The sequence below is a fragment of the Akebia trifoliata genome, chromosome 4, assembly GCF_017979445.1.
Source record: "Akebia trifoliata isolate Shusen 1 chromosome 4, ASM1797944v1, whole genome shotgun sequence".
Classification (NCBI taxonomy): domain Eukaryota; kingdom Viridiplantae; phylum Streptophyta; class Magnoliopsida; order Ranunculales; family Lardizabalaceae; genus Akebia; species Akebia trifoliata.
In genome coordinates, this window is record NC_141378.1 from 2,453,755 (window position 1) to 2,479,760 (window position 26,006).

At 35.3% G+C, this 26,006-nt stretch overlaps 3 protein-coding genes across 3 annotated transcripts; 2 read left to right on the forward strand and 1 right to left on the reverse strand.

Moving 5' to 3' along the window:
- Nucleotides 1-3,780: 3,780 nt before the first annotated feature.
- On the forward strand, nucleotides 3,781-12,388 carry LOC147402912 (uncharacterized). The gene is made up of 5 exons (XM_086438317.1): nucleotides 3,781-4,981; nucleotides 5,092-5,810; nucleotides 5,894-5,983; nucleotides 10,510-11,298; nucleotides 11,775-12,388. Exons 1-5 carry the CDS (start codon nucleotides 4,873-4,875, stop codon nucleotides 11,913-11,915), a joined length of 1,848 nt encoding a protein of 615 aa, XP_086294443.1. The 5' UTR covers nucleotides 3,781-4,872; the 3' UTR covers nucleotides 11,916-12,388.
- A 5,013-nt stretch (nucleotides 12,389-17,401) lies between these two features.
- LOC147402913 (WRKY transcription factor 72A-like) lies at nucleotides 17,402-20,082 on the forward strand. Its single transcript, XM_086437612.1, has 5 exons — nucleotides 17,402-17,635; nucleotides 18,025-18,162; nucleotides 18,247-18,582; nucleotides 18,693-18,806; nucleotides 19,352-20,082. The coding sequence occupies exons 1-5, from the start codon at nucleotides 17,462-17,464 to the stop codon at nucleotides 19,916-19,918; spliced, it is 1,329 nt and encodes a 442-aa protein (XP_086293738.1). The 5' UTR covers nucleotides 17,402-17,461; the 3' UTR covers nucleotides 19,919-20,082.
- Nucleotides 20,083-22,569: 2,487 nt separating this feature from the next.
- On the reverse strand, nucleotides 22,570-25,012 carry LOC147402914 (glucan endo-1,3-beta-glucosidase-like). Its single transcript, XM_086437613.1, has 2 exons — nucleotides 24,810-25,012; nucleotides 22,570-23,678 (listed from the first exon to the last, which is right to left on the reverse strand). The coding sequence occupies exons 1-2, from the start codon at nucleotides 24,886-24,888 to the stop codon at nucleotides 22,729-22,731; spliced, it is 1,029 nt and encodes a 342-aa protein (XP_086293739.1). The 5' UTR covers nucleotides 24,889-25,012; the 3' UTR covers nucleotides 22,570-22,728.
- Between the last annotated feature and the right edge of the window lie 994 nt (nucleotides 25,013-26,006).

The window sequence follows — 26,006 nt, forward strand, 5'->3', positions numbered from 1 at the left end:
GAGGAAGAAAAAGATGAGAGAGGGAGAAAAAGAGAGAAAGAGAGAGAGAGAGAGAGAGAGAGAGAATGAAAGAGTGAGTGTGATGGTGGCTATGATAGAAGAGAAAAAGAAGAGATAAAGTTAGGATTTTGATTTGGGGATGGAAATAAAGGTGAATTTCATTTTCTCACACGTATATATGGGAAAATAAAATCAAGGTTTTGTGGAACTTTTGGAGGAGGGTGGAAAATCATTTCCCATGTAAAAATGCAATCAAATACATGGAAAATGATTTCTTACCCTATTTTTCATGTGCAATCAAACATACCCTAAGTCCATATATATTCGGTAGGATCCTACCAAGTCACACTGAATTTTTTTTTTTTTATAGTTCATACTGTAGATGAAAAAATTCACTCTACCTCGTGATCCTCATTGATAAAAGTACTCTCATTTTTGTGTGTTCCTAGGAGGGCCTGTAACAATATCACCCTGATGCCCAAGTCAGAATTTATAACACAAGTGGTGTAGAATATTTTCAGAGAGAAAATTTCATTTCTTTTTACCATGTTGCACCTTTCTATTTATAGGGGTTTTTTTTCCTTATATTTCCTCAGATTTTCTCCATGATTCTCATTCGAACAATTACGTCTATTTAAGGACCTGCCTTGATTTTCGCAAAAGTAGTTATACCATGTGTTCCATTCTTTTACAAGATTTGTTCAGAGATCCCACACCTTTGAAGCTTGGCAAATCTGGTAGGTCAGATGATCGGTTAGGTTATCATGTAATTCAGTTATTCAACTAGGATTCCTCGAGAGTTCCACGTATCACTTGTTCAAGAAATATCCTTCACACATACCAAGCCAAAAAAGATCGTATTTTTAAGTGGGCATGCAAAGCTTTTTGTTACGGTTAATTTATTTATTTTACCATCTTCTATTTGGTGTTTTAAAGTGGATCATTGGGTATAAAAAAAACGACGAATGCAAATAGTCGTTTCCTCGACAAAAATAAGTAATCTTAAAATAAGTTTAAAAAAACTATAAATATCTCATATCTCAACACCCTAAAAGACGGAGACTTCTGAAGTGAGAGAATCTAAGGGATTGGTGCAATAAAAAATACATTCAAAGCAATTAAAGAACTTAACTTACGTGTAATTGGAAGTTTTAACTGGATTCCTCGTTTTAACTAAGGATAGCCTACAAGTTTTTGCCTTTTTTTTTTTTTTTTTTCAAACGATAGATTTAGTAAATCTAATGAAAGAATGTAAAATCCAAGGAGATTTAAGTATAAGTATATAACTTGAAATAAACCTAATCATGTTTCTCGTATTTCATTATAAATAACAAGTTATGATGTATAGAAGGTAGGGCTAGAGATTATGAATAAATATTAAAGAATAATGATTTTCTTACTCCCCCTCTACTACCCTAATGTAGCATGTGCATAGAATTATCGATTTTTTTCCTTGGAATACACAGCTACTCCTATTTTTGGGGGTGTGCACTCATGTATTCTGATGAAAAATCAATGGTTCTCTGCACATGCCACATCAAGAGAGTATGGGGGAGTATGTAAGAGGGAGAAGTCGGATAATCACGACTCAATATTAAAAGTTTGTTATTGTTAGATTTAAAAAGTTAATACTATCACTTAATTTTTTCTAAACAAGTAAAGTTAAAGTCAAGTCTGGTTTTCCTCCATGTGTTGGCTCAAGTAATTTTCTATAAAACTTGTCTACGACTAGTGTATCGACATCTAAGAATTGTCAATAAAATAATTTATAGATGACATCAAAGTATGAGTTACACAAGGCCGATCTTGGGGTACAACACCACGGTAATGGTAGTGGCGTCATGCCCAACCTAAATCATTTATTCATTTTACTACTCTTTCAAAGAAAATTGCAACTTCATACTGAAAGAGCAATAGGGATTTTGAAAGGATCGTCAACGGAGATTAGTCTATAGATGTATACCAGTGATCAAGCTAAACCCCAAAACAGGACCCACAGTGCCGGCCAATATGGGTATATACTAGAAAGTATTTTCTCATGTATATACTTTGCATATACGGTACATTTGCGATCTTGTACGAGATTAAATATCCCCTCCAACGGTTAGTTTATAATAGTGTATCTCATGTTGCCACTTGGCATGGACACATCATAGAACCAATGGCATTTACAGCCATATATTCTAACAAATACATGTACATATATGTAAAAGAGTTATTTAAGTTGTACGATCATATTTTATATACTTACGGGAGCTATCATGGCGAATCTAATCTAGTAAGTCACCGACATTGATAGGCTTAAAACGAGCGGGATGCAAAAGTGGTAGACTTCACAAATAATTGATTACTCTAGCAAGCATGATTGGATTTTCAGCCATCTACGAATATGTCACTCTCACAAGATCAATGGTAGTCGTTTAGTTAAATTAATTGAATGTTCTTTCTTCATAGGACCACAAAATTATGGTTGTGTGCTAGAATATGCCATGAAATGAATCATTTTTCAATGTATCTCATCATTAACGAGAAGATGATATATACAGAAGTTTGTGGCAGAGATTTAAAAATGATATTTAGATTATTAGATGATGGGAAAGTTAATAATATCATTTTAAGATTTTCTAAATATCATTCTAATGTCTACCTCAACCCTCCATATATCACGACTTGTTATTAGTCATGAGATGCTCTAATGAATATATAGCTCCAAAAAAATATTTATTCATAATTTTCTATTTTTGAATCAAGGTATTTGATCCTTTTAGAACGCCCAACCAATCTTCAAGGTAAGTGCAATCCCCTCACACCACATGTACCGAGTAATTTCTAGGATAAATTTCAGGGGGTAGTTCCTAAATGGGATTTGAGCTCAAGATCTCCGCTCTAAGGTGCGGTTCTTGGCCATCTCATCACCATATGTACCAAGTAATTTCTAGGATAAGTTCTAGAGGGTAGTTCCTAAATGGGATTTGAGCTCAAGACCTCCTCTATGAGGTGGGGTTCTTGGCCATCTCATCAACTCTTAAAAATACCTATTTTTCACTATTTAAGGCCCATTTAGAGGAAATAACTCGATTTGATGTCTCATCCAAGAGAACGCTAGCAGGAGAAGAAGATAGACTCATTCATTAATGAGTGCAATTTAGGGGAGAGGAAATGATTTAGGTTATTTTTAGTAGGACAAGAAAAAATGAGGTGTCTAATAATAAAAAGCAAAGGAAGGAAAAATAACTATCTTATCTGTAAAATTGGCATATTTAGAAAGAAAAACAAGGGTTTCGGGTATATTGGTCATTTTTCGCTTGTCCACTTGCGAAGTCTAGTGAAAGGGTATATCATTAATTTGAAGTTACAGGGGGTATCTCAAATATTCATCAAAATCAAGAAGTATATCTAAATTATCTAAAATTATTATTATTATTATTATTTTAGATAAATTACACTTTCACCCCTTATGATTTGGCATAATTTTATGCCAACCCTTAATATTTTGTTAATTATACTAACCTCACTTATAATTATCTAAGAGGTTTACTTACCCCCTTCGATCTACTGGTCGACCAAAGCTATGAAAAATGAGTTCATGCTCAAAACTATGAAAAAATGATATTTATAAAATAACATCTGAATTCACAATAGTAAGGGATGTAAGTGAAATTATTAAAATATTAAAGGTTCAAAATGTAATTATATCACATTACAGGGGTCAAATTTTAATTTACCATATTATTTTTGAAGCAGATGAAGAGTCAAGAAACTGCTCTTCATACGTTTTGTTTCTCACAGCAACACAAAATATTCATCTAAACTCTCTCTATCTCTCTCGCTCTTAAACACACTCGCGCGCTCACCTCTCTATCTTTCTCCCAAGCGGCGCAATCAAAGGGATTTATATCTTCGTCTCTCTATTTAATCGCTCTGTCACATAACACAACAAACAAAGACACCTCTCTCTCGCTTTCTCACAGACTCACAAACGTCCATCGTAGTCTCTCTCTCTCTCTCATTTTCCTTTGAAGTTCTTCATATTTTGATTCTTAAAACACACTTGGTAAGCGTTTAAAACTAGTCGGTTAATCGAACGGTGAAGATTTCTCTTATTGGATCTTGCGGTTGCGATTGCCGCATCAGAAACTACATGTTTTCGCCTAAGGGTAGGGTTAGTTGCCCCTCTTTATCTCCTCCCTTCTTATCTTTTCTTTAATGATCTAAGATTTGATTACGATTTGGTTTTGATTCTATATAATCTGTTCCAACCCTAGTTTTCTTGGAAATTTCGCTTCTCGAGGTTTCTGTTTCTCTTTCCATACCTCCTCATTATTATATTTCCAGTTTTGTTCATTTGGTTTGGTAACCGTCTAGGGTTTTTCTATATAATTCTAGGGTTTCTGAGAATGGAGAAGCCTTCATTGTTCTTTAAGTGATGGATAGTTCTTTTCTGGGCCATTGATGGTGAGTTGTTGCAGAGATTAGGATCTTCTGAGTGTGTTTTTTGGCTACAAATCCATCTCTTGAGATGGTCTGCTCCTTTGGGTTCATAAACGATTTAGAGTTGGCGCATTTCAATCTTGATTCTTGGCGATTCTAGATGGTGTACACTGTACAGAGTACAGTGCTGGGAAAGAATCCTACTTAGGGTTTTAAAATTTTGTTGAATTTCATTGACAGAAGTAGTAGTATTTGCTCTGATTTTTTTTTTTTTTGGCAAGAAAGAAAGATTTCGTGTTTAAGGAAATTAAAAAAGAAAACTAGGGTTAGACTGGATTCTTCTGTACAGAAACATACCAATTTTGTCGTAAAAAGGTCGAAGGGGTTTAAACAAGTACAAGTTGTTCTTTTGTTTATATCTGATCATGTTCGACATTGGTAATGGAAAGAAGTGAGCCTACATTAGTTCCAGAATGGTTGAGGAGTACAGGAAGTGTAAGTGGTGGTGGGAGTACAACCCACCATTTCGCAACGTCATCCTTGCAATCGGGTACAATTGATTTACTTAATTTTCCTCAATGTTTTGGTTCTCATAATCCATTTCCGTATCTTTATTGTAATTAATTATTACATGGTCTTGTTATGTTGTTAATGTCATAGATGATCGGAACATAACGCTTTCAACAAGAAACAGATCGTCCATGAACTCTGGTGATCGTGATAGTCCTCGTTCCACCGTTTCTGATCGAATCTCTTCGTCCTACTTCCGGAGGAGTTCGAGCAGTAATGGTTCAATGGTACATGACAAGGATCCTTCTGCCCGGTCCCGATCTTACAGTAGTTTTTCTAGGAGCCACCGGGATAGGGATTGGGAGAGGGGGGATCCCATTGATTTTCATGATAAAAAGAGATCCGGGTTATCAGCCAATGTCCTCACTAGTAGGGTTGAGAAGGATTTGTTAAGACGTTCGCAGTCGATGAGACCTACAAAACGAAGTGAGGTATGGCCCGGAAAAGCTGTAACTGACTCAAACAGTAATAGTGTCGGGGGCAGTAACATTAGCCGCGTTCATAAGGCTGCATTTGAAAGAGATTTTCCTTCTCTTGGAGCCGAAGAAAAACAACGTGTTTCTGATATGGTAGGAATATCATCTCCTCGTTTGAGCACCGCTGTTCAGAGCTTGCCCATAGGTTCATCAGCGACGATCGGGGGTAATGGCTGGACCTCAGCTTTGGTTGAGGTGCCCGTAATAATTGGAAGCAATAGCATGGGGAATGCCCCAGGGAGTTTGTCCTCTTTGGCTTCTAGCACGACAACTGGTCTTAATATGGCTGAAACGTTGGCACAAGCCCCTTCACGTGCTCGTACTACTCCCCAGGTAACTGAGCTGTTGCTCATTTTATTTACGTTTATGTTTGAGTTGTTTTGTTGACTATGGCATCCTCTATTTTTTGGTTGCAGTTATCCGTTGAGACTCAAAGGCTCGAGGAATTGGCAATTAAACAATCTCGGCAATTAATACCCATGACGCCTTCGATGCCTAAGACCTCTGTAAGAACTGTTTCTTCCCGTATTTATATCTTTTAGGAGCTTTCTATTCAACTTTGCCATTCGTTATTGGAATCTTTCAGTTGGATAATTATATTGAGATGTGGTTTCTAACATTTGTTTATTTTGTTGGGTAATATTTTAAAGTTGCATGTCACAAATATTTTTCATTCTTTTGATAAGTATATGCAATAATAAATGTTGAAAAACCAAAGAAGGAATTTTGCAGTTTTCGAATGGGTTGTAAGATTTGAAGCACATTGTTTTAGATATGGTTGTGTGACAAAATAAAGCATTAATAAATTTGGTGTTTAATCAATGGACAAATTTTGTAGTTGTGTAATACTTCTTTTTTGAGTTGCAATCTAGAGTTGTGTACTGTTCCTATAACAACATACGGTGTCTACGTGACACATTTTGAGATTAAACATGTCGGGCTGCTTGCCATGTAGAAAGCGGCTTGGTTAGGAGTCCGGTGTTTTTTAAATTCCCACCAAAACATGCCACATAGACACCGTTCCATTTCTATAGTAACGGTACACTGCACTTGATCCTGATTCCACCCCCTCTTCTTTTTTTTGGGTTGCATGAACACATAGTTGGTGGGTTAAATCTGTTAATTAATAAGAAAACAGGCTTGGGGAAACATCTAAACTCTTAAGCATGTAGTTCGTTTTTTTCATAGGTACAAGAGTGAAGGCGGGGTTCTGATCCCATGTCTGGGTATTACCACTCCAACTTTATCAACTTACCTAGTTGGTACCTTAAGCATGTAGTTCTGTTAAACTAATGTGTCTTTCTTTTTTTTCGATCTTTTTTTTTTGTTTGTCTTAGAGTGCAGCACATTGAACTAAAGTTCTGTTTGAGCAATTACTTAAGAGTTTATTGTTGTATTAATTATAACTTACTAACACATGATGGGGTTTCATATGTATTCTAGTTGTCGATCTTTTGACATATAATTTCAGATTATATGCTTATTTCAACTGTTAGTAGGCATTTGAATCACTGTTTCATTGCAATGGTTTAACAAATGTGTACTGTTGAGTATGACTGGTTGTAGGGGCACGGGGATGGGAAGTATCCTGGTATAATCATATAAGGCTACTGAAAGAAATGACTGCTTACGCAATAAATGCATTCTATAGGGCATGAGTAGACAGCATTCCAGACCATGCATTGTCATTATTGTTGCTGCTCGGAAGAAACATACTTTATGAAATAAGTGTCATTTAAGCCACAATCACCTCCTCTCATGAGGGGTTGCCTCTCAGGTGTAAGAAGCAGGCGCTTTTCTTTCGTAAAGATGGTCAATGACCACGAAGGAACTAGCAGTTCCAATCAGTCATAAGGCCTTATAAATAATTGCTGTTTTGTTCCCATTGATTTTGCAGTACTCTTGTGGCTGTTTTACAGATAGCTGTCCTATTTTGGTTAAGTGAATGTACGCTTAAGTTAATTAACGATAGCTGTCCTATAATAAATGACATCATTGAATGTAAACTTAACAAGATGACTGTCATCTAATAATTTTCTACATTGAACCTCTAAAATCAAATTTTCTTTAATCTTCAATTTAGTTTGTCTTGCATTTAGCCAAAAAAAAAAAAAATTAGTTTGTCTTGCAACTACTTTTATTATCGGATGTTGGAGTTGTCTGATTGTAGAAAATTTTCTGTTCATGTTTCCTCTCTACTCCAACATATGTGGCTTCCTTTAAAACATTTTTGCTGGGGCACCAGCCTGTCTTCTTTTCTCTTTGTTTTGTTTTGTCTTCCAATGTACTAGAATTTGCCCGTGCCTACGGCATGGTTACCTCTTTGGGTTGAAGGGGGTAGAAGATGAAAGATAATAAAGTTTGGGGGTTATTATGGGAAAAGGGATAGTGGAGGAGAGACAATAAAGTTGGAGGGGTATTCTTGGAAAGGGAGGTAGGAAAGGAAATACAATAAAGTTAGAGGTGCATTCTTGGAAAGGGAAGTAGGAGAGGAAAGACAATAAAGTTAGCGGTGCATTCTTGGAAAGGGAGGTAGGAGAGGAAGACAATAAAGTTGGAGGGGTATTCTAAGATAGGGAGGTGGAAGAGGAAAGAGAATAACGTTGGAAGGGCATCCTTGGAAAGGAAAAGAAGAGGGAAGACAGTAAAGAAAAGTTTCGTCAAGATTTGTAGGGCAATTAAATCCCAACCCATCTGTGTGTGTGTGTTGGGGGGGGGGGGGGAGAGAGAGAGAGAGAGAGCGTAGGGTCCACAATTGTGTTTTATTAAATAGATGTTTTAACTGTTTTTTCCCATTTTGTATTTTGGAGAGATATTTAATGCTTTCATTCATCAAGTTTACATTGATTTCACATATTCAGTTTGATGAGTTCATGTTGTAGGCGTCATTGATTTATCCTTCTTTTGGGTTTATCCTGCCCGCCCAGAAAAAGATATATTAACATTATACTTTATGTCGAAGGTCTTAAAAAGATTTGGGCATGTTTATCGCATAAGAGGCAATATATTGGTAATAGAAATGGGTCTTCCCATCTTGGAGGCAGAAAATATGCAAAACAGTGAAAAATATTTTTGTGAATGCAATTTATTAATGTCATGTTTCATAGGAATTTAATAGTATCTGGATCTTGAATCAAAGGATTTCCTGATGTTGTTGCTAGCCCTTCTTCTTCCAGTATTTGTATGTTCTGGATATTGAACATTTGAATTACTACTCAGGCTTGCCATGTGGTGCTAGGAGTTTTATAGAATTGGGTATGGAATCTTAGCTACCGCTGATTTGGTCTTATCTTCCTTAACTTAAATATAAATACATCAGTGTCATCATTAACCTTCTAAGGGAATTTTATTGTCATTTTCTTAATAGTGAACATATTTATTATTCAGAAATGCAGCACGAGAAGAGTTTCCTGATATGGTGGTGCTATGTTTATGATCTGATTACTGTTTCAGGGGATTATGAATGCGATTGTTTTAATTTAAAGCTTTAAGAGTTTCTAAATTTTTTAAGAACTCGATTTTATAGACACAAATTATTTATTTATTTTTTTCTTTCTGTCTTATGTTTTTTTGTATCATTTCTATTTCTGTGTTTGAGTAATCTATGTCGAGGTCGGGGGGTGAGCACTAACATCATGATTTTAGTAACACCTTTGAAGACCACCGAGGAGAATGCTTAATTACTTATTCATAAGCAGTAGCATGAGAAATTGTTTGAAAACTATTTATCAATTTTTTTTTTTGTGAAAACTAAGGTACCAGCTGGTTTGACTAGTGGAAACTGGTCTAGTTATTCAATTAGCTATCAAGTTTTCATATATTGGGTTTAGAAATGGATGGATTTATCAGATGATTAAAGAGAAAGGATAGAAGAAACAGACCTGCAAAAAAGTAGTATAAATGATCTTATCAAAAGAGAAAAAAAAGGTAGTATGAATAAGTCGTCTTGTACTTAGGTTTATAAGCAACACATAGGTAGCCTAAAGGATAGCAAATGATCGATATACCATTGAGAGCATTAACCAGATGAATATTGTGGCATTCAAACAACAGCAGATCAAAGAACTTGAGTGAAATTTGCTTAAGAGGCAAGAAAAGAAAAGAAAAGAAAGAGAACCCATTTTCTATACTGTTTCCTGATAATATTCTACTCTCCCTCTCTTGTACTGTTTTGACTGTGATCACTGTGAAACTTGAGATATACATACCAACCTGTCGCTAGTTGGGGTTAAGGTGACCACCAACCTGGTTGGAGTATTAATCTATATTTGTTTATATTCCAGGGTTGCTGGAGATCATTTAGATTGTCTGCATCTATTGAGTTACTAATGAGAAAATGTACGTGATGGTGGCAACCTTGCTAACACTGTTGTTTTTGGCTGGAAAATTTGGGCAGAGCTTCCCTGTTGAATTAGAATCCTACCTTTCTCCAAGATTTTTGACAAAAACCATAACATTTCGGCTGATATTGTGATTTTTACTAATTCTGGAAAAATGTTAGTGGTTTTGTCTTTCTGACTTTATGATCATTGAAATGTGTTATGACCTCAAGTCTAACTGGATTCGGGTCTTATGTTGTCATTTTTATATCTCCTAGAATGGTTGCCTTGTCTTATCACAAAACAAGATACTATTTGGGTTAAAGAAATCTTTAGTCTCTGGTTGTGTAGTTTTTGTGAATCAAGTTCAAAAACTTGTGATAATTGTGATCTGAACCAGGCAATTGGAACCCTTGCATGATTCTGTAATTCAGTCTCCTACTAGCTGAGCAACATTTTTTTTTTCAATTAATGCCCATCCAAATGTCATTATTAATATTACTAACAGAAATGCGTTTATTATTGATAATTTAGCTTTACTTTTCTGGATTGCAGTGCTTTGATTATTCCTTTATATATTTATATTTATATTTGGTCATGAAGAGAAATGCTGGTTGGAGTTATTAATAATTTATGGAAATTTTGACCATCTATTTTCCCTTGCCAAAAAAATAATTGTTGTAATGTCCAATGGTACTCCAATATTTTTCCAGGCTATGAATTCGGAGAAACAGAAACCCAAAGCTGCAGCCAGAAGTGAGACAGCTGTAGCTAACAAGACTGGGCAGCAACAGCTCTCATCATTACACCCTGTCAATCAAGCTCTACGTGGTGGACCGGTCAAATCTGATGTTGCAAAGACATCTCATGGTGTCAAGCTTGTCCTCAAAGGAGCACGAGAGAATGACAATTCACCAACCACCAAGGATAGCTTGAATCTGACAAATGCTGGCAGATCCGTGAACAAACCGCTTACTCCATCGGCTGCATTTGCTCCTATAAGGAACCCGAACAACCCAAAACATGCTGTGGCTGAGCGTAAGGCATCTGCTCTGCCTGGTACCCTCACATCCTCCATGGAAAAGAGGTCTCAAGTCCAGAGCCGCAATGATTTCTTCAATCTCATGAGGAAGAAAAATTCTGTGAACTTTACTTCTGCTGGTCCAGATCCAAGCTCTGCTGTGGCATCAACTGTCTTGAAGAAGACGGATGAACTGACTGCTGAGGTTACTAATGCTACTGTTAGTCAGGGTAGCTATACCCCTGTGTTAGATCCATCTACTCTGGGCTGGTCAACTGAGAATGGAGGTGACATAGCCAGCAATGGCAGTGTCTTTGAAGACTTTCAGGGATCTCCAAACAATGTAGAGAAGCAGTTGAGCTCCGGCACAATTCTTTATCCGGATGAGGAAGAGGCCGCCTTTCTTCGATCGCTTGGGTGGGAGGAAAATGCAGGAGAAGAGGAAGGCCTTACTGAGGAGGAAATCAGTTCCTTTTACGAGGTATCCAATCCTGCTCCCTCCATAGTTCTAGCAATTTCTATCAGAATTGCCTGACATCTTTCGTATACTCAGTAAGTGTGTATGATCTGTGTGATTAAGTCTGCTGGAAAATGCAATTTGGCATGTGTTTGATTGCTCATTTTCCTTGGAGAAAACAATTTCCGAATGATGACCAATGAGAGAGATTATTTGTCATTGTTGGATAACAACAAATGTTTTCTTTCTCGAGATCACATCCCCATACCCCCAAAACTAAGTTCCATCTGACTTTTGACATTTTGCTATTGTTATGTGCAATCAAACACTGGCAAACGTTTTTATCAGGAAATCTATCTTCGTGTGATCATTATTTTTTTGGTTGAGAAATTAATTTTCCAAAAAAAAAAAAAAATTGTTTTTCTCAATATTCATACACAATAAATTACACTAGTGAGAAATTTCTATCTTACGTTGGCTGCATTTATTTGCATGTGCAGCACTTGAAATTGAAGCCAACTTCGAAACCATGTGAAGGGATGCTGCAGCCAAAGCTCCAATTGCTACTTAACTCTCATGTGGGCAGTGTGGGCAATGCTTCTTCTGGACCAAATTCGCCGGACACCAAACCAAATGCATGACTTTCAATTACTTTTTTACATACTGGATGTTCATATTTTGCTGGCAAAGGGTTAGTTGCCGTTTTTTCTTTGTTCTTTTTTTCTTTCCCAAAGTTTCTAATTGAGATTGAGATGGAAAGCCGACAGGCCGAGTGGGTGTCAAAGGAGGAGACAGGACAGCAGGTGGGATGCCTGTAATCTTCCCATATGCCTAAAATAAAGTGCGTTAAGTTACAGGTCCTACAGTCATCCGTGAAGCTTAATGATTTGCTGTGCTTTGAATGCTCCGAGATTTTCTGTTGTCGGAAAGAGATGAATGTAGGAAATGGGCTAATTTTGGGCTGCAATATGGGAAGCAAAGAATCTTGCAGAGTATGAGAAATCTGGTTTTTTTTTGCCTGTCTTTTGTTTTCTTTTTCTGGAGAAAGCCCAATTTGGAAAAGATGCTTATGGTGTTAATGCCTTTCTGAGAAGAGAATCATTTTTTTGTTTTTTGAGTTTATGTTTATTCTGGAAATAAACTGATCTCCCAAAAATAACAAAATTTCAATTCCTAACTTACGTATAACCTGCTAACTTGTAGGTCAGTCACTATTAACAAGATCATGACCTTCATAATTTATGTATTACCCATTACCTTGTAGGTCAGTCACAAGTAACAGAACTATGAAACCTCAGTGTTATACATGATAGGGGTATCTCTAATTTAATCAAAACTTGTAATAGCAACTCAAACCCAAAAAACAAAATAACAATTGTTTCTAGCCAAAATATGGGTGCATTGAAGGTTAGTTTGCTCTGGAAAGAAAAACAAAAATCCAATTGAGAATTAAAACCTTTTTATGTTCTTGTTTCAGTGCTAAACAAGATTTACACAGAAGTAGGATAATTATTTTTGATTGCAGTATACATTAATATCCCTGATTGGATCTATTTGAAGTTCAATGACAAGATCTGATTCATGATGATGATGATATACTGGGTCCTCAATTCTTTGTTGCCTTAAAACACTATGTGGTGACCTGACCTTGCACGTGAGATAGCCACATTAAACTTCACAAAGTCTTGTGTGCCGAAAACTGTGACCATGGATTTTCAATGTTGGTGGTTTGTTTAGATAATGGTCTCATTGAGATAAGGTTAAAAATGAAATTGTATAGTCATAAGTCACTGTTTTCATCTCATCTTGTTCATGAGAAGTCTCTCGGATGAATTGCTTTGTTATCAATCAAAAAGACAAAAAGAAAGAAGAGGAATAGTCTTGAAGACGAAAAGAAAGAAAAGGAAGAAGGCCAAGACTCGTTCATGACATCTCATTATTTCGTTTAATTTATCAACTTAAACTATATCGAGATGACTTGGGGTGAATTACCTCTGTCTCGGACCATTTTCAAAATCATGACATATGTGTGCATCATAGATGATGAAGGTCTAAGAAGGGTAATTGAAGGAACCAATGTCAAATCTCATTTGTTTTTTCTAATTCCAACAAGAGATTACACCTCGATGACCTAAATATACGTCATAGATATAGTTTAATAGAGTAGACCTTAACCATGTTATTGTGACCTTCCCATTATTTGACTAACATTAAATTTATATTTTTGATGATCTAATAATTAATGAAAGAAGAACCAAAGCTTTGAGGACAATATATTGGGTCCATTCATCATTCCCATAATTATCATGTTGCCACATGTATGTATTACCTCGAGATATGCATTACAAGATATAAACTCTAGTCTCACTTGTAGTCTTTTGGACATTGCAAAAGATGGTGGTACCTTTAGACTGTACAATCAATTGTTAGTCCTATTTGCTAGGAAGACCCATCTTATTGGATGAGATAGATACTACGTGAAGGCCTCACAAATTTTAGAAATTGAATTTTGATGTTTTAGGGCTATTAAATTTTTTTATGTTCCATATATTCGAAAGTCATCAAATTTCTCTCATCCTCCATTAATTTGATAATTTCGGCTCGTCGAAACATAAATAAAAATAAACGTTCAACAATAAAAATTTTGACGCTTTAGTCTGTTGAATTTTATGAAATTCGACAGCCTTAAACCGTCGAATATGGATATATATATTTACCTTGTGAGAATTCATTGCCCGGATAAGAAAACCTTCTCACATAAGACAATTTTCTAGAAATGAGATTGACATCTTGAACCTAGGATATGGATAATCGTATGTCCCCTAGATTGATGATAATATACATAAGTAAAGAGGACCGCATGGTGATGACAAAGGGATTTGGACGCATTCTGTTAATGATCTTGAGGTTTTTGTGATCGAAGAAAAAATCACCTCAACAATGGTCATCAAGGTCCTATGTAAACTAGGGTTAGAAGTCTCGGAATAAGATGATTTTTGGTGAGCATGATCTCTTCACCATAGAGATTATCCTCACAAAAAATCAAGAATAATTTACCAAAACGGTACACTGTAGCAATTAATTTCGAAAATGGTAAATTTACTGTTTTCGGAATTAATATTTTTTACCAAAACGGTAAAAATAGTAAAGTATATATTTTTTTTTACTGAAAATACCCTTTTTTTGTTTTACATATATATTTACAATTTTAACCTTAAAAAAAAATGAAAATCTAACTAAAAAGATTCACTCTCTTTCGGTAATCCAATAATCATATGTATTTATACTTTTTTTTTTACCAAAATCAATTTTATTTTCGTAATTTCAGTCAAAAAATAAAAAAAGGGTATTTTCAGTATAAAAAAAATACATTTTACTGTTTTTACCATTTTGATAAAAAAAATTAATTCCGAAAATGGTAAATTTACTATTTTCGGAATTAATTGCTACAGTGTACTGTTTTGATAAATATTCGAAATGTTATGCATATTTTGATAAATCTGCCAAAAATCAATCCATTCTGAAAATTTTAACCTATATTTTCAAAAATATTTAACACAATGTTAGACTCTAATACGGGTCTCCAAACGCTTCCCATATATATTATTTCTAGGCGTTTGATGGTTCCAGATGATTCCCATGCATCAGAGGAACCATACCACAAGGCGTACATACTCCTCATCTACCATTTTCCCCTCATTTTCTGTTTATTAGTACGTGTAACCTTCCCCAACGGAATCTGTGGCTGCGGCTACGCTAGCTCTCCACGTCTCTCTCTCTCTCACACACATATAAACCGTTAGAACACAAATCAATGGTCATCAAGATATAATCCATCTTCCGAGGTTAATTAGAATCTCTAGGATAAATCTCTATGGTTGGATTTTGTATTTTAAATTATATATATGATACAAGATTTCTTTGGCCCATGAGCCAAAACTTGGTGTATTAAGACTTAAGAGCCTTCCAGAACCAGATATTTGGTGAGAGTGATAAGATGCTTTTCACCCCCCATTAATGGATGTAACAAATGATGGGATTTTAACTTTCATCCAAATCTAGTCAATAATTATTATGTCAACCACAAGAAAAGATGTTAAATGGAGTAATTTCTATTTTTTTTTATATGATCAATAAGTCGAACTTTAATGGGACTCGGCCTTTATTAATAAGAAATTCCCAAGTTTTGAAAGAAGATTTGCAGGTCGACTTGTTTTCTCTCCAAGAATCTTGAGAGATAATCACTTCAAACAATTGAATATACTACTCCTTCACACAACAAGGTAGTTCTATCCCAATCGAGTCATCGACTAAGTTTCAAGTTGACTCATCGAATTTTAAAAATATAATTAAAGAGAATTTATATCGCCACACCAACTTTTACTAACAACAATATAACATTTGTGTTAATTTCATGATGATTTATAGAGGACGAATCTTCAAATCGTGCAATGATTATGACAAAATTCTGATTTTGGTATATTGTTCATTTTTTTTACACCTCTAAGAACTCGTAAGTTCATTATTTTTAAATTTACAAGTTCGTAGATGCGTAAAAGTGAACAGTGACAGCCCTAACAACGTGTATGTTTTTGTAAATAAAATGAAAAATGCATCGAAACTATAATTAGAACAAAAATTGTGCATATTTTCATAAATATCTTTTTTACATGTGAAATTGGTGTGTTGTTAGTAAAAGTTAGTGTGACTATAGAATATCTCTAATTTAAAATAAAGTATAACTAAAGTATGGAATGGTAAAATTAGGTGAACCTTGGGATCGGCGTAGAGTCTAAAGATAATAATTATTTAAATAGGCTCTAATCATAAAGAGTATAGGGGTTGAGGTGTTCTCCAGTTGACATTTTTAAATTCTCATCCCAAAGCTCTCGTTATCATGGGATTTCGTACGGGGTGCGTATTCCATCAGATGAGGTGATACTAAGATTCGATTTTTTATTTTTTTATTTTTTTTATCATTGAAAAATGCTGATATGATAAAAAAGTATTTATTACCATTCTCACGAATCAGACGTGGGATGTGCACATAATCATAAATGTATTTTTTCGTGATATGAATAAAAATTATCTACGATTATGTATGCATATCCATGTTAGAATCGTGATAATCACAGTAAATCTTGTGATCAATTTACTATCCTCTCATCAATAACCCTAACGGGTCTCAAATGACCAAAATAATCCTATAAACTAAGTTTTAATGGCATATTATTATGTCAATGAAATGAAGTGAATAATAATAATAATAATAATTATTATTATAAAATCATTATAACTTTTTGATTAGTTTATACATATTTTTTAGAAATTTTTTTTAAATTAAAAGAAAATGACTTAAATGTCCCCTATCTTCAACCTCATTTGATATTCAAATTACAAATCTATGGTCTGGAATCTCAATGATAAATATTTTTTTACTTTCATTTTCAATGTTAATATGCTTAATTAAGCGATTTTTTTTTCATAAGATCAATTTTCATAAATAATGATTGCTAAATGAGATTTTAATTTTTATTTTGATTTGTAAAATCAAATTTTCAAACACTGATAACGAAACAAGATTTTGAATCCGAGAAAACAGATTTCTATAATGGGTATTACGGTAATTTTCTATTAATGTAAACAGGTATTAGGGAGCTTTGTGATGGCGTCTCAAATCAGACATAGGCAATTGGTTGTCCATTTTTTTTCCTAAACTTTTGTCCTTTTACTTTAACAAAATGAATAATGACTAAGTGACCTCGTACCGCACATCTTGATGTGAAAGTGCAAGAGAAATCATAAATATTTTTCTCGAGATACGAATAAAAAGTATATATGGTTCATATCCACTTTCATGTCAAGATGTGTGTTGTGAGGTCGAATCTTGAGGTCACTCGAGCACACTCTAAACTAAATATGAAAAATTGAGTCAGCAGAGCCCGGATTCTCTTCCCACATGATACCATCTTATTGGTTGTTGGACACAAACGCAATCAACTAGTTCTATCTTGAAGGATCTTTTTTAATATTTCGATTTTTTAATACTTCATTGAAGTCAAGACTTTGATGCATCCGTTTGTGTCTAATTATACGTCTTATATATCAGGGAATTGACTTTGGTGCCTCAAAAGCAGCATTTATAGGAGCAGAGAGAGAGAGAGAGAGCTTGTCTTGAACGGAGACAATGGAGATGGATCTGTCTCTGAAGATAGAAGGCCAAGAAGAAAGGAGACTTGGTGAAGAACACCAAGTTGATGAAGAAGAAGAAGAAGAAGAAGAACACCAAAATGATCTAAAAGAAGATGAAGATGATGCATCACTAGAGAATTCCTTCCAACAAAATTTTAAGATTCAAGAGGTACACTAACAACCCATCTCTCTCTCTCTCTCTCTCCATATATAGATACATGTATGGATTTGTGTTAGTAGCTAGGGAGCTCGCTATCGTTTAAGATTAAATACCACTTTGATTATGTATTCTTTAATGTATCTCTATCAATCCATATATCATCTCCAACATATATACACACATGGTTTAAAGTTTGGTAGCGTTTTGTTCGATTTATATCAAAATGAATAATTGATCATAAAGCACTCAATGTTTTGGATTGTCTTGGAATGTTTCGATTGATTTTCTCTTAAATATCGAAACTTTGACTTTAGACGAGATTTTAGATCTTACGTTAATCATACATGTATGGATTTCAGTTAGTCAAACGCTTGCTACTAAGTACTACTTTGTATTAGTTATCTGTTTTACAGGTGGAGATGAATCGAATGAAAGAAGAAAACAAAGCTTTAAGGAAGGTGGTTGAGCAAACCATGAAAGATTACTATGATCTCCAAATGAAATTAGCAGTCATCCAACAAAATGATACAAAAAAGGTAAAACTTTCATTGCATTTAGATTAGTTTCGTTGCCTATTATCTTTACTTATCAATTGATCTTTTTTATTTTATTTGATCTAGGATCCCGAGATCTTTCTCTCTCTCAATGGCCATGGCGATGATCAAAGATCAAAGAAAATACCCAAAACCCTAGACATTATGAATCAGATACTTCCGTTGGGGTCATCTCAAGGCGTTGAAGTTCGAGAACCTGCCGGACTAGGATTATCTTTGAGGATACAAACTCATGTAAACCAACATGAAACAGAAGAATCTAAGGAAGAGAGGAAAACTACAGCAGTTCAAACAGAAAACAAGTTATATAAGAGCGAATTGGAGGGAATTACGAGCCAAATTGCATCCCCTCCCAATAGAAAAGCTAGAGTCTCAGTCAGAGCTAGATGCCAAGAAGCTAATGTGAGTTCAACTATACATAAATTATAATAAGAAAATTTTTACAAACATTTTATAGAGATTAGATATGAGGTAAATATATAGAATGGAGTGTTGAAAATTTAATTATGTAGATGAATGATGGGTGCCAATGGAGGAAATATGGACAGAAAATATCCAAAGGAAACCCTTGCCCGAGAGCGTATTATCGATGCACATTTGCCCCTGGATGCCCCGTTCGAAAACAGGTAATTATACTAATGATGGCATTGGATTTCAATATTAAGTTTTTCATTTTATTAATTTATTTTATTTCAATTAGTTTTTTCTATTCAATATTGTTGCAATTGATGCCTTAAATCTAGTTGGTGATGGATCATTTGGAGTTTACAGCACACTAGAAAAGTACTATACACTCGTACCCAAATTGGGGATCTTAGCTGCAATTTTGTTATTTTGGGTTTCCATATATATTATATATGTAACTCATTTTAGGGTTACAAGAGAGATAAATCTCATGGAGATAACATGGGGATGATAGAGATAAGTTATTAAAATGGACCTAACTTATCAATTATCATCTCAAAGTACTTATCTCCATTACTCGGAAAGATAGGAATTTAGGGTTTGGGAGGTCAGAGAGATGTTCCAAACTCCAAATCTTTGGGTTAAGGCTTTATTTGAGGTTTCTTGTTAGTAATTGCAGTCAATTAAAGTATCTAATGTAAGTGATTCAGAGTGATCGATCAATCAATCAAGATCTCATTATCCATCTTGTTGCTGTTATGAATAGGTACAAAGGTGCCTCGACGACATGTCAATACTAATAACAACTTATGAAGGTACACACAACCATCCGCTACCTGTTGGAGCGACAGCAATGGCTTCGACAGCATTTGGAGCAAATTCGAGTAATCCAATTCTAAATCCTCACTTAATAAACTACTCAACTCTCTCTTCATCATCATCCATCCACAATAACTTCGACCTTAATGACCCTTCCAAAGGACTTGTTCTTGATCTCACCAACAATGTATATGGTCCACAACAACAATTCACCATTCCTAGCTCTTCACATTCATTGTCACAAATAAATTATCCTTGGGTTCCTAGCAACTCAAGCTACCATATCAATGGTACAAATGTAAACATGGGTGATTTAGATCTTGCCCAAATCATCAAAACTCAAGGAATGAATAAGATGGAATGGAACGTCGAAGAAAATAAGTCGTTAGAGGAAAACGCGAGCGCGATTGCTTCTGATCCTAAGTTTAGGGTTGCTGTTGCTGCTGCCATCACCTCATTCATCACTAAGGAAAGTCAGTCAGTTCAGCCTACAAAGCCTTTTTTGGGTCTTTAGAGATGAGGACATTGGAAGCTTTAATAACAAATTGGTTTGCTGCATCTTTCTCCCCTTGTGATAAGCCAAATCTACAATTAATTGTAGTGAAGGATTCTTGGTTATGTTTTGTGTACATAGATTCAAAGGACATACTTAGATCATGTACTAATTATTTTCAATTCCTTCAGTCTTGAATTTGATTTCTTCTCAATGAAATCCTTGTTAGTCTAAAATTCCATTTACTTTCATTTATAGGAATCTTACCACTTGGTCTACTATTCTATCTTGAATTAATTCTTATAATATCAACATGGATTTCTGCTTCAATTTTTTACGATACCCCAGGGTTACCAGACCGATGACATACCCATGTGACCCCAGTCTTCCATGAGAGAGAAATAATTTTTTTTAATATCAAAATACCCTTGATTCCCCCACTCCCTCAAAAAAAAAAAAAAACCCCGAAAAAATAATAATTCAACACTCGTTTTCAACCACAAGATTCTATATATCTTCTTCAACCTTTTTATTTATTAGTAATTGTTTCTCAAGAAATAGTTAAGGTTTTTCTTTTGTAAAAAATAAATTAAATAAAAGGATTTTTGCAAGAGCGTGTAAGGGGGTATATCTGTTATGTCATCGGGTTGAAAAAATGAGGGTATGTCATATATTCACAAAAACCTGGAGGGATACCTCAAAATTACCATGAAAAAAAGGGTTTCCTCTCATGTGGAAGTGTGCATGTTGATCAAACCAGGTGTTGGTTTAATGGCATATTTGATGTAGAATGAATGGGTTTCTTAATATCTTTGTACAAATAAATACATTTGAAATTTTGAAGTGCTTCAGGGTTAATTATATATGCTTTTATCACAATATATTAATTCCATCATAGTTATCTATGCATTTATCACAAATATCTGCAACTTGAACTCTTTTTCGTGCGTCCTTCCAATATTTTTTAGATCTATCTCTTTTGCCAAAACATGTGTATGTTCTCACTACCGTGTTGTCATTTGCCTTTGTTGTACATGCCAAAAACTATCTCTATCATACTTTTCTTCATTTGTTTTGCTACTGGGAGCTTCCTAGCCAGCTAGATTCTCTCAAAAGTATACATTTTTATTTTTGTTTTTTCACTTTTAGTATTCATCATCAACGCATTCCGATCTTTTCCATTTTCATTTTTTTTTTTAAAGTATAGGTCGCTTCCGCACTGTTCAACATTTAACTCGATAAAGGTTGGTTATACAAATCGTCGTCCCTCCATTTAACTATATCTAAAGCAAGTCTTCTATAATTGAGAGTGCGTTTATATCTACTTTCATTATCTCCATGATCAATCATGTTCTTTTCTTTTCTTTTTTTTTAAAATCTTCCTCTCATTCTTTTAGGGTCTTCAATTTGAATATTGATTCTAACTAAGGTTATAATTGGCCTTTATTAATTAACGCATATCTAACATTATCTTGTGAAGTTTCTTCAAGATTTATTGGCATACATTGATTACATAATACTCCAGTAACATATCTCTACTTTAGGCAATAAATATCAATTTCTATGGGTCACATCCTGTCTGATTTCTCCATCTTCATGTATAATATAAGGGGACAATTTGTATAGCATTTCTTGCTCATCAATCTGCATTAGTGTTGCATCTCTTGTTGTGTAAATGTTTTGTATTCTGTTGGTAGTACGAAGAGTTGTGGGGGTGCAGGAGGCAGCGTCATGGATTAAATTTTTTACAATTACGAAAAAGGAAATTATGTAATATTTTCTTAAGGGTTTTCTAATTTTGGGGAGATAAACACGTTTTAGCAACTCCCAATTTTATAACTAGGGATTTCCAGGGCTATAAAAGTTAAAGAGAATCTAGTGATTGTTCTTGATTTGATATGTAGACATAGGCACATTGCCAAACCACATGAATCCTTGTGTTTTGTGCAATTTTGTCCTCTTTGATGTTTCGTTTTCTTCACATCTCTATGAGTATGGATCCTATTTATGTTACTAAATACCAGTTCCTAATGTATTCTTCCATAGTTACAAGTAGGGTGGAACCAAGATTTTCTTGTAGTGGGGGCAAACTACGGTTAGTTGTATAGTTGAAGAACTTGAAGATGAATGATTTTAAGGAGAAATTCAGAGGTTTTTTATTAGAAATTGAAGAAAAAGATATTTAAGTCATTTCCAATTGGTACATGAGAAGGCCCTGTTAAGAGGTAATGTCATCAACAAAAAATTGAAGGGGGGGAATTGGAGGGAGGAGGGGTGTGGGGGTAAAAGGGGAGAGAGGTGAGGGAATGGGGACAAATGGGACATACAATTAGTTGAAAATATAGGGGTGTTTAAAAGTTTTGTGGGGGCAAAAATCAGAGGGAGGTGAGGGTGTGGGGGCAAATGGGGAGAGAGGTGACGGAATGGAGACAAATGGGACATGTAATTAGTTGAAAATATAAGGTTGTCTCAAAGTTTTTTTTTTTTTTTGTTTGGGGGGGGGGGGGGGGGGGGGGGGGGGGGGAATTGCTCCCACCAGCTCCTTACTAGCTCCACCCTTGGTTACAAGTGGTGTCAATGGGTTGGATCCAGACTAAGCTTTTGAAATTTTTTTAATAGGATCTGTGGAATCATCGAAGGCAAATTCAGACATGCAGATTTAGGGGATCGCATTGAAACCACCAAGCCATTAATCAGTTTGAATCAAATGATCAAAGGACACAAGTAAAATTATTGAAAATTATTAGGTTCACAATCACTCAATTGTTTTATTTCTTTTCCAATAAAAGAAAACATTACAAAGCAAAGTCCATATGATCTTAAATACCCAATCATCCCGATAAAGGATAAACAGGTTCCATGTTGGGATAAAACAATCCGAAATTTTGCTCAACCCCAGCAGGTTTGAGGTCCTCGTTGAACATGGAAAACAAAAATGTGTCCATTCTGTGATCTGGCCTTCTTGGAGTCCCATTCCCTAGCACATAATTGATGAGGTTGGTATTATAGGTTTTTGCGTTCTCTATACTCGAATATGGCTCGTTACCTGCACTTGGCCAACCACTTTCCGCTATAGCGATTCTGACTTCAGAGAAGTCTATCTTCTCCAAAGCTGCATGAAAAGCATCTACCATGGCGCTGAAGAGGTTGAAATATTGCAAGCTCCCATCAATAACTGGTGCTGCTTGGGATTTGAACAATGCATAGTCCAAGGAGATGTCGTTTGGATTGGAAGCGTAAGCAAAATATGGGTACACATTGATCATGAGGGGTGCACCGGTGTGGAATAAGAAACCGGAAATTTTGGTCATAACATTGATCACCTCTGGAGAGAAAGAACCCGCTGAGGGAGGGTAAGAGACGCTAAGCACGGTGGATGGGACGACCGTCGTAACCTTAACCGTCCCTAATAATCCAGCTGAGGAAAGAGCGTCGAAAAGTTGACCCATGGCTAGAGGAACATAATCAGCAATGCTTCCAGGGATAACTTCGTTACCCACCGTAATCCAACCAAATAAGACATCATCCTTATATGGGATAATGTTAGCTTGAACCCAATCATTGGCGGCAGATTGGCTTGTCGCGATTTTGACTACGTCTTCGTTCCTTACGCCCAGGGAGACAGGAAGTTGGGACCTTCTCAATGCATCTAATACGTGCGGCAGCGGTTCATACAACCTAACGAATTCGAATCCGCTCTTGTTATAAAGGTTAATTACATCTTTTGGTGATGGAAGATTATCCCCTTGTGTCCCATAGCAAACACCAATTGTTCGACCACCTGCAACAGTTTTCAGCCCACCAATATTACCTATACAGTATCCATCGTGGCATATGGGCCAAGCTTGATCTAGACCCCAAAAGACCTAACAGAGTAATCCCTTATCTTGTATCAGAGATGCTAATGAGGCTAGAGGATGCAAATATGAAGTCCGAAAAAAAATTTATTTTATTTTTTTGCATTTTTCTAGTACTTTTTGTATGCCCCCCTTTGACATACGCCCCATCACAAAATCATAGATTATTTGTCTTAGGATACACGAGAAAAAGATTTATGATCCTGCTTATCCCGAGACAAATGATTTACAGTTTTGTGACGGGGGAGTATGTGAGAGGGGGGTGTCAGAAAATCACCAATAAAAAAGAAGAATTCACTTCTTACTAAAAGAAAAATTCACTGTTCTTTTGCGTATAATATTTGGTCAAATTTCCTCGAGCTTTTCCATGTTTATTGGGTTCCCCCGCGTGAGTTCTCTTCTTTGTTAGTAGAATGGACCAGTAATGTTTTTCACACCAAAAAACGGATCTTGTGGGATATGCTACCGACGGCTATTGCTTGGGGGGTATGGAAGGAGAGAAATAACAGAGTGTTCAACAATAAGACTAGTAGCTCTCATGCATGCTTCTTGGAGATATTGGGCTTTTTATACATGTGGTCTAAACAGAACATTCAGTTCGCGGGGATAACTTTTGATGATTTCGTTTTTAGATGGCAATCTTTTTGTGATTAATGTAGCTTAAGTTTTTTTCTTTCTTTCTCTTTTGGAGGCTTTCTCGGCCTCCATGTATTTTGTTTCCTTCTTTGTCAATATATTATACTTTTCAAAAAAAATAAAACCCAGAATCATGAGAATCTGACTCTCCCCCCTCACATACTCTCTTGAAGTAGCATGTGCATAGAAGTATATATATTTTATTCCTTGGGATATACAATTGCACATCTCATAAACATGTGCAATTGTGTATTCCGAGAAAAAAATCTATGGCTCTATGCACATGCTTTTGACTCTTGAGATGGTCTAAAGCAGAGAGTTTCAATGCACAGTTAAACACAGGATCATACCCATACTAGTGTATCTTATTTTACATGCAAACAAGGGGCTTAAACAATTGAGAAAGAAAAACATCTTACCAGTGTGGGTGACTTGGTGAGCCACAACCACTAACATTATTGTCACAATGATCAGGGTAGTTGTCCAAGTGGGTCCCATCTCCTTTTCCTTTTCCTGGCCGTCTGATCAACCCAATTGATTGGTAAAAGTTAGCTTGACCAACAATGAAAATCAAAATCACAAGAGCAGCAAAAATAAAATAAAAGTTGAAGAGATGATCCTAACTAATAAGGATGACTGTAATGAAGTAGAGAAAGAGACTTACCGTTATATAGAATAAGGAATTTGGAGGATTTCTATTACGTTAAATAACACAAATCTTGTAAAATCTAGAATTAGAAACATTGGCCGTTGGATGAGCGCAAATTAAATGAGTGAAATTAAGTGGGAAAAACTTTGCTACACCACTGGTGGTGTAAGGTGTGATTCACCATCCCAATTGCCACATGACACATGCATTCAGGCCCATTGATACTCATGAATATTGGTCCCACCATGGACTTGTCCAGAGGTCTCATGTCAAGAAATGTTCGAATCCAATGGCTAGAAATCACCAATCTAAAATTTTTATGTCAAAAATTCATAGGTGTGTGGGTCGAGTTCATCAGACTTTGATCATCCATAGCTACAGCAAAACTTTTTCAACTCAGATTATAAGTCAACTTATACAGAAATCGGTGCCCTTGTCTGTAGTCTATAATTGTGGTATTAAATTGCATATAGCTTCCAAAAAGGGAAACCCACAGGGGAAACAAATGTAAAAGGAAATTAATATAATGAGGGTAATTTAAGTCAAATCTCGAGAAAATTGCATTAAGCTTCTACCTTACGATCATCAGTTGGTTAATTTTCAAAATTACAATAATATCTTTTTCACTATGTAATATTCAAAAATCCTTTAACCAATGTTTTAAATTATATATACGTCTTTTGGTACATATGAGTTAGGTGATGCCACCTTCTAATGACTAATAAGAGCATTTTGGTCAACCATGGCTACATCAAAACTTTTTTCAAGTGACATTATATGCCAGCCAATACTAAAAGAGTCCGACTAGCCTTACTAAGGGTCTTTGGGCTCAACTTGTGGCATCCAAAGACATGATCTGATTCTTTAGGATTGTAGAGAATAATAATTTATGAATTTTAAATAAAAAAATTATTAATTTTCATCGTTGAATTTCAATTTTAAGTTTGGGAGTTATGTATAAGTTCAA

Coding starts and splice junctions, on each gene's coding strand:
- LOC147402912 (XM_086438317.1), top strand. CDS start 4,873: ATGGAAAGAAGTGAGCCTACATTAGTTCCAGAATGGTTGAGGAGTACA. Junction 4,982..5,091: donor AACGTCATCCTTGCAATCGG/GTACAATTGATT, acceptor TTAATGTCATAG/ATGATCGGAACATAACGCTT. Junction 5,811..5,893: donor GTGCTCGTACTACTCCCCAG/GTAACTGAGCTG, acceptor TTTTGGTTGCAG/TTATCCGTTGAGACTCAAAG.
- LOC147402913 (XM_086437612.1), top strand. CDS start 17,462: ATGGAGATGGATCTGTCTCTGAAGATAGAAGGCCAAGAAGAAAGGAGA. Junction 18,163..18,246: donor AACAAAATGATACAAAAAAG/GTAAAACTTTCA, acceptor TATTTGATCTAG/GATCCCGAGATCTTTCTCTC. Junction 18,583..18,692: donor CTAGATGCCAAGAAGCTAAT/GTGAGTTCAACT, acceptor TTAATTATGTAG/ATGAATGATGGGTGCCAATG.
- LOC147402914 (XM_086437613.1), bottom strand. CDS start 24,888: ATGGGACCCACTTGGACAACTACCCTGATCATTGTGACAATAATGTTA. Junction 23,679..24,809: donor TCACCAAGTCACCCACACTG/GTAAGATGTTTT, acceptor AAACTGTTGCAG/GTGGTCGAACAATTGGTGTT.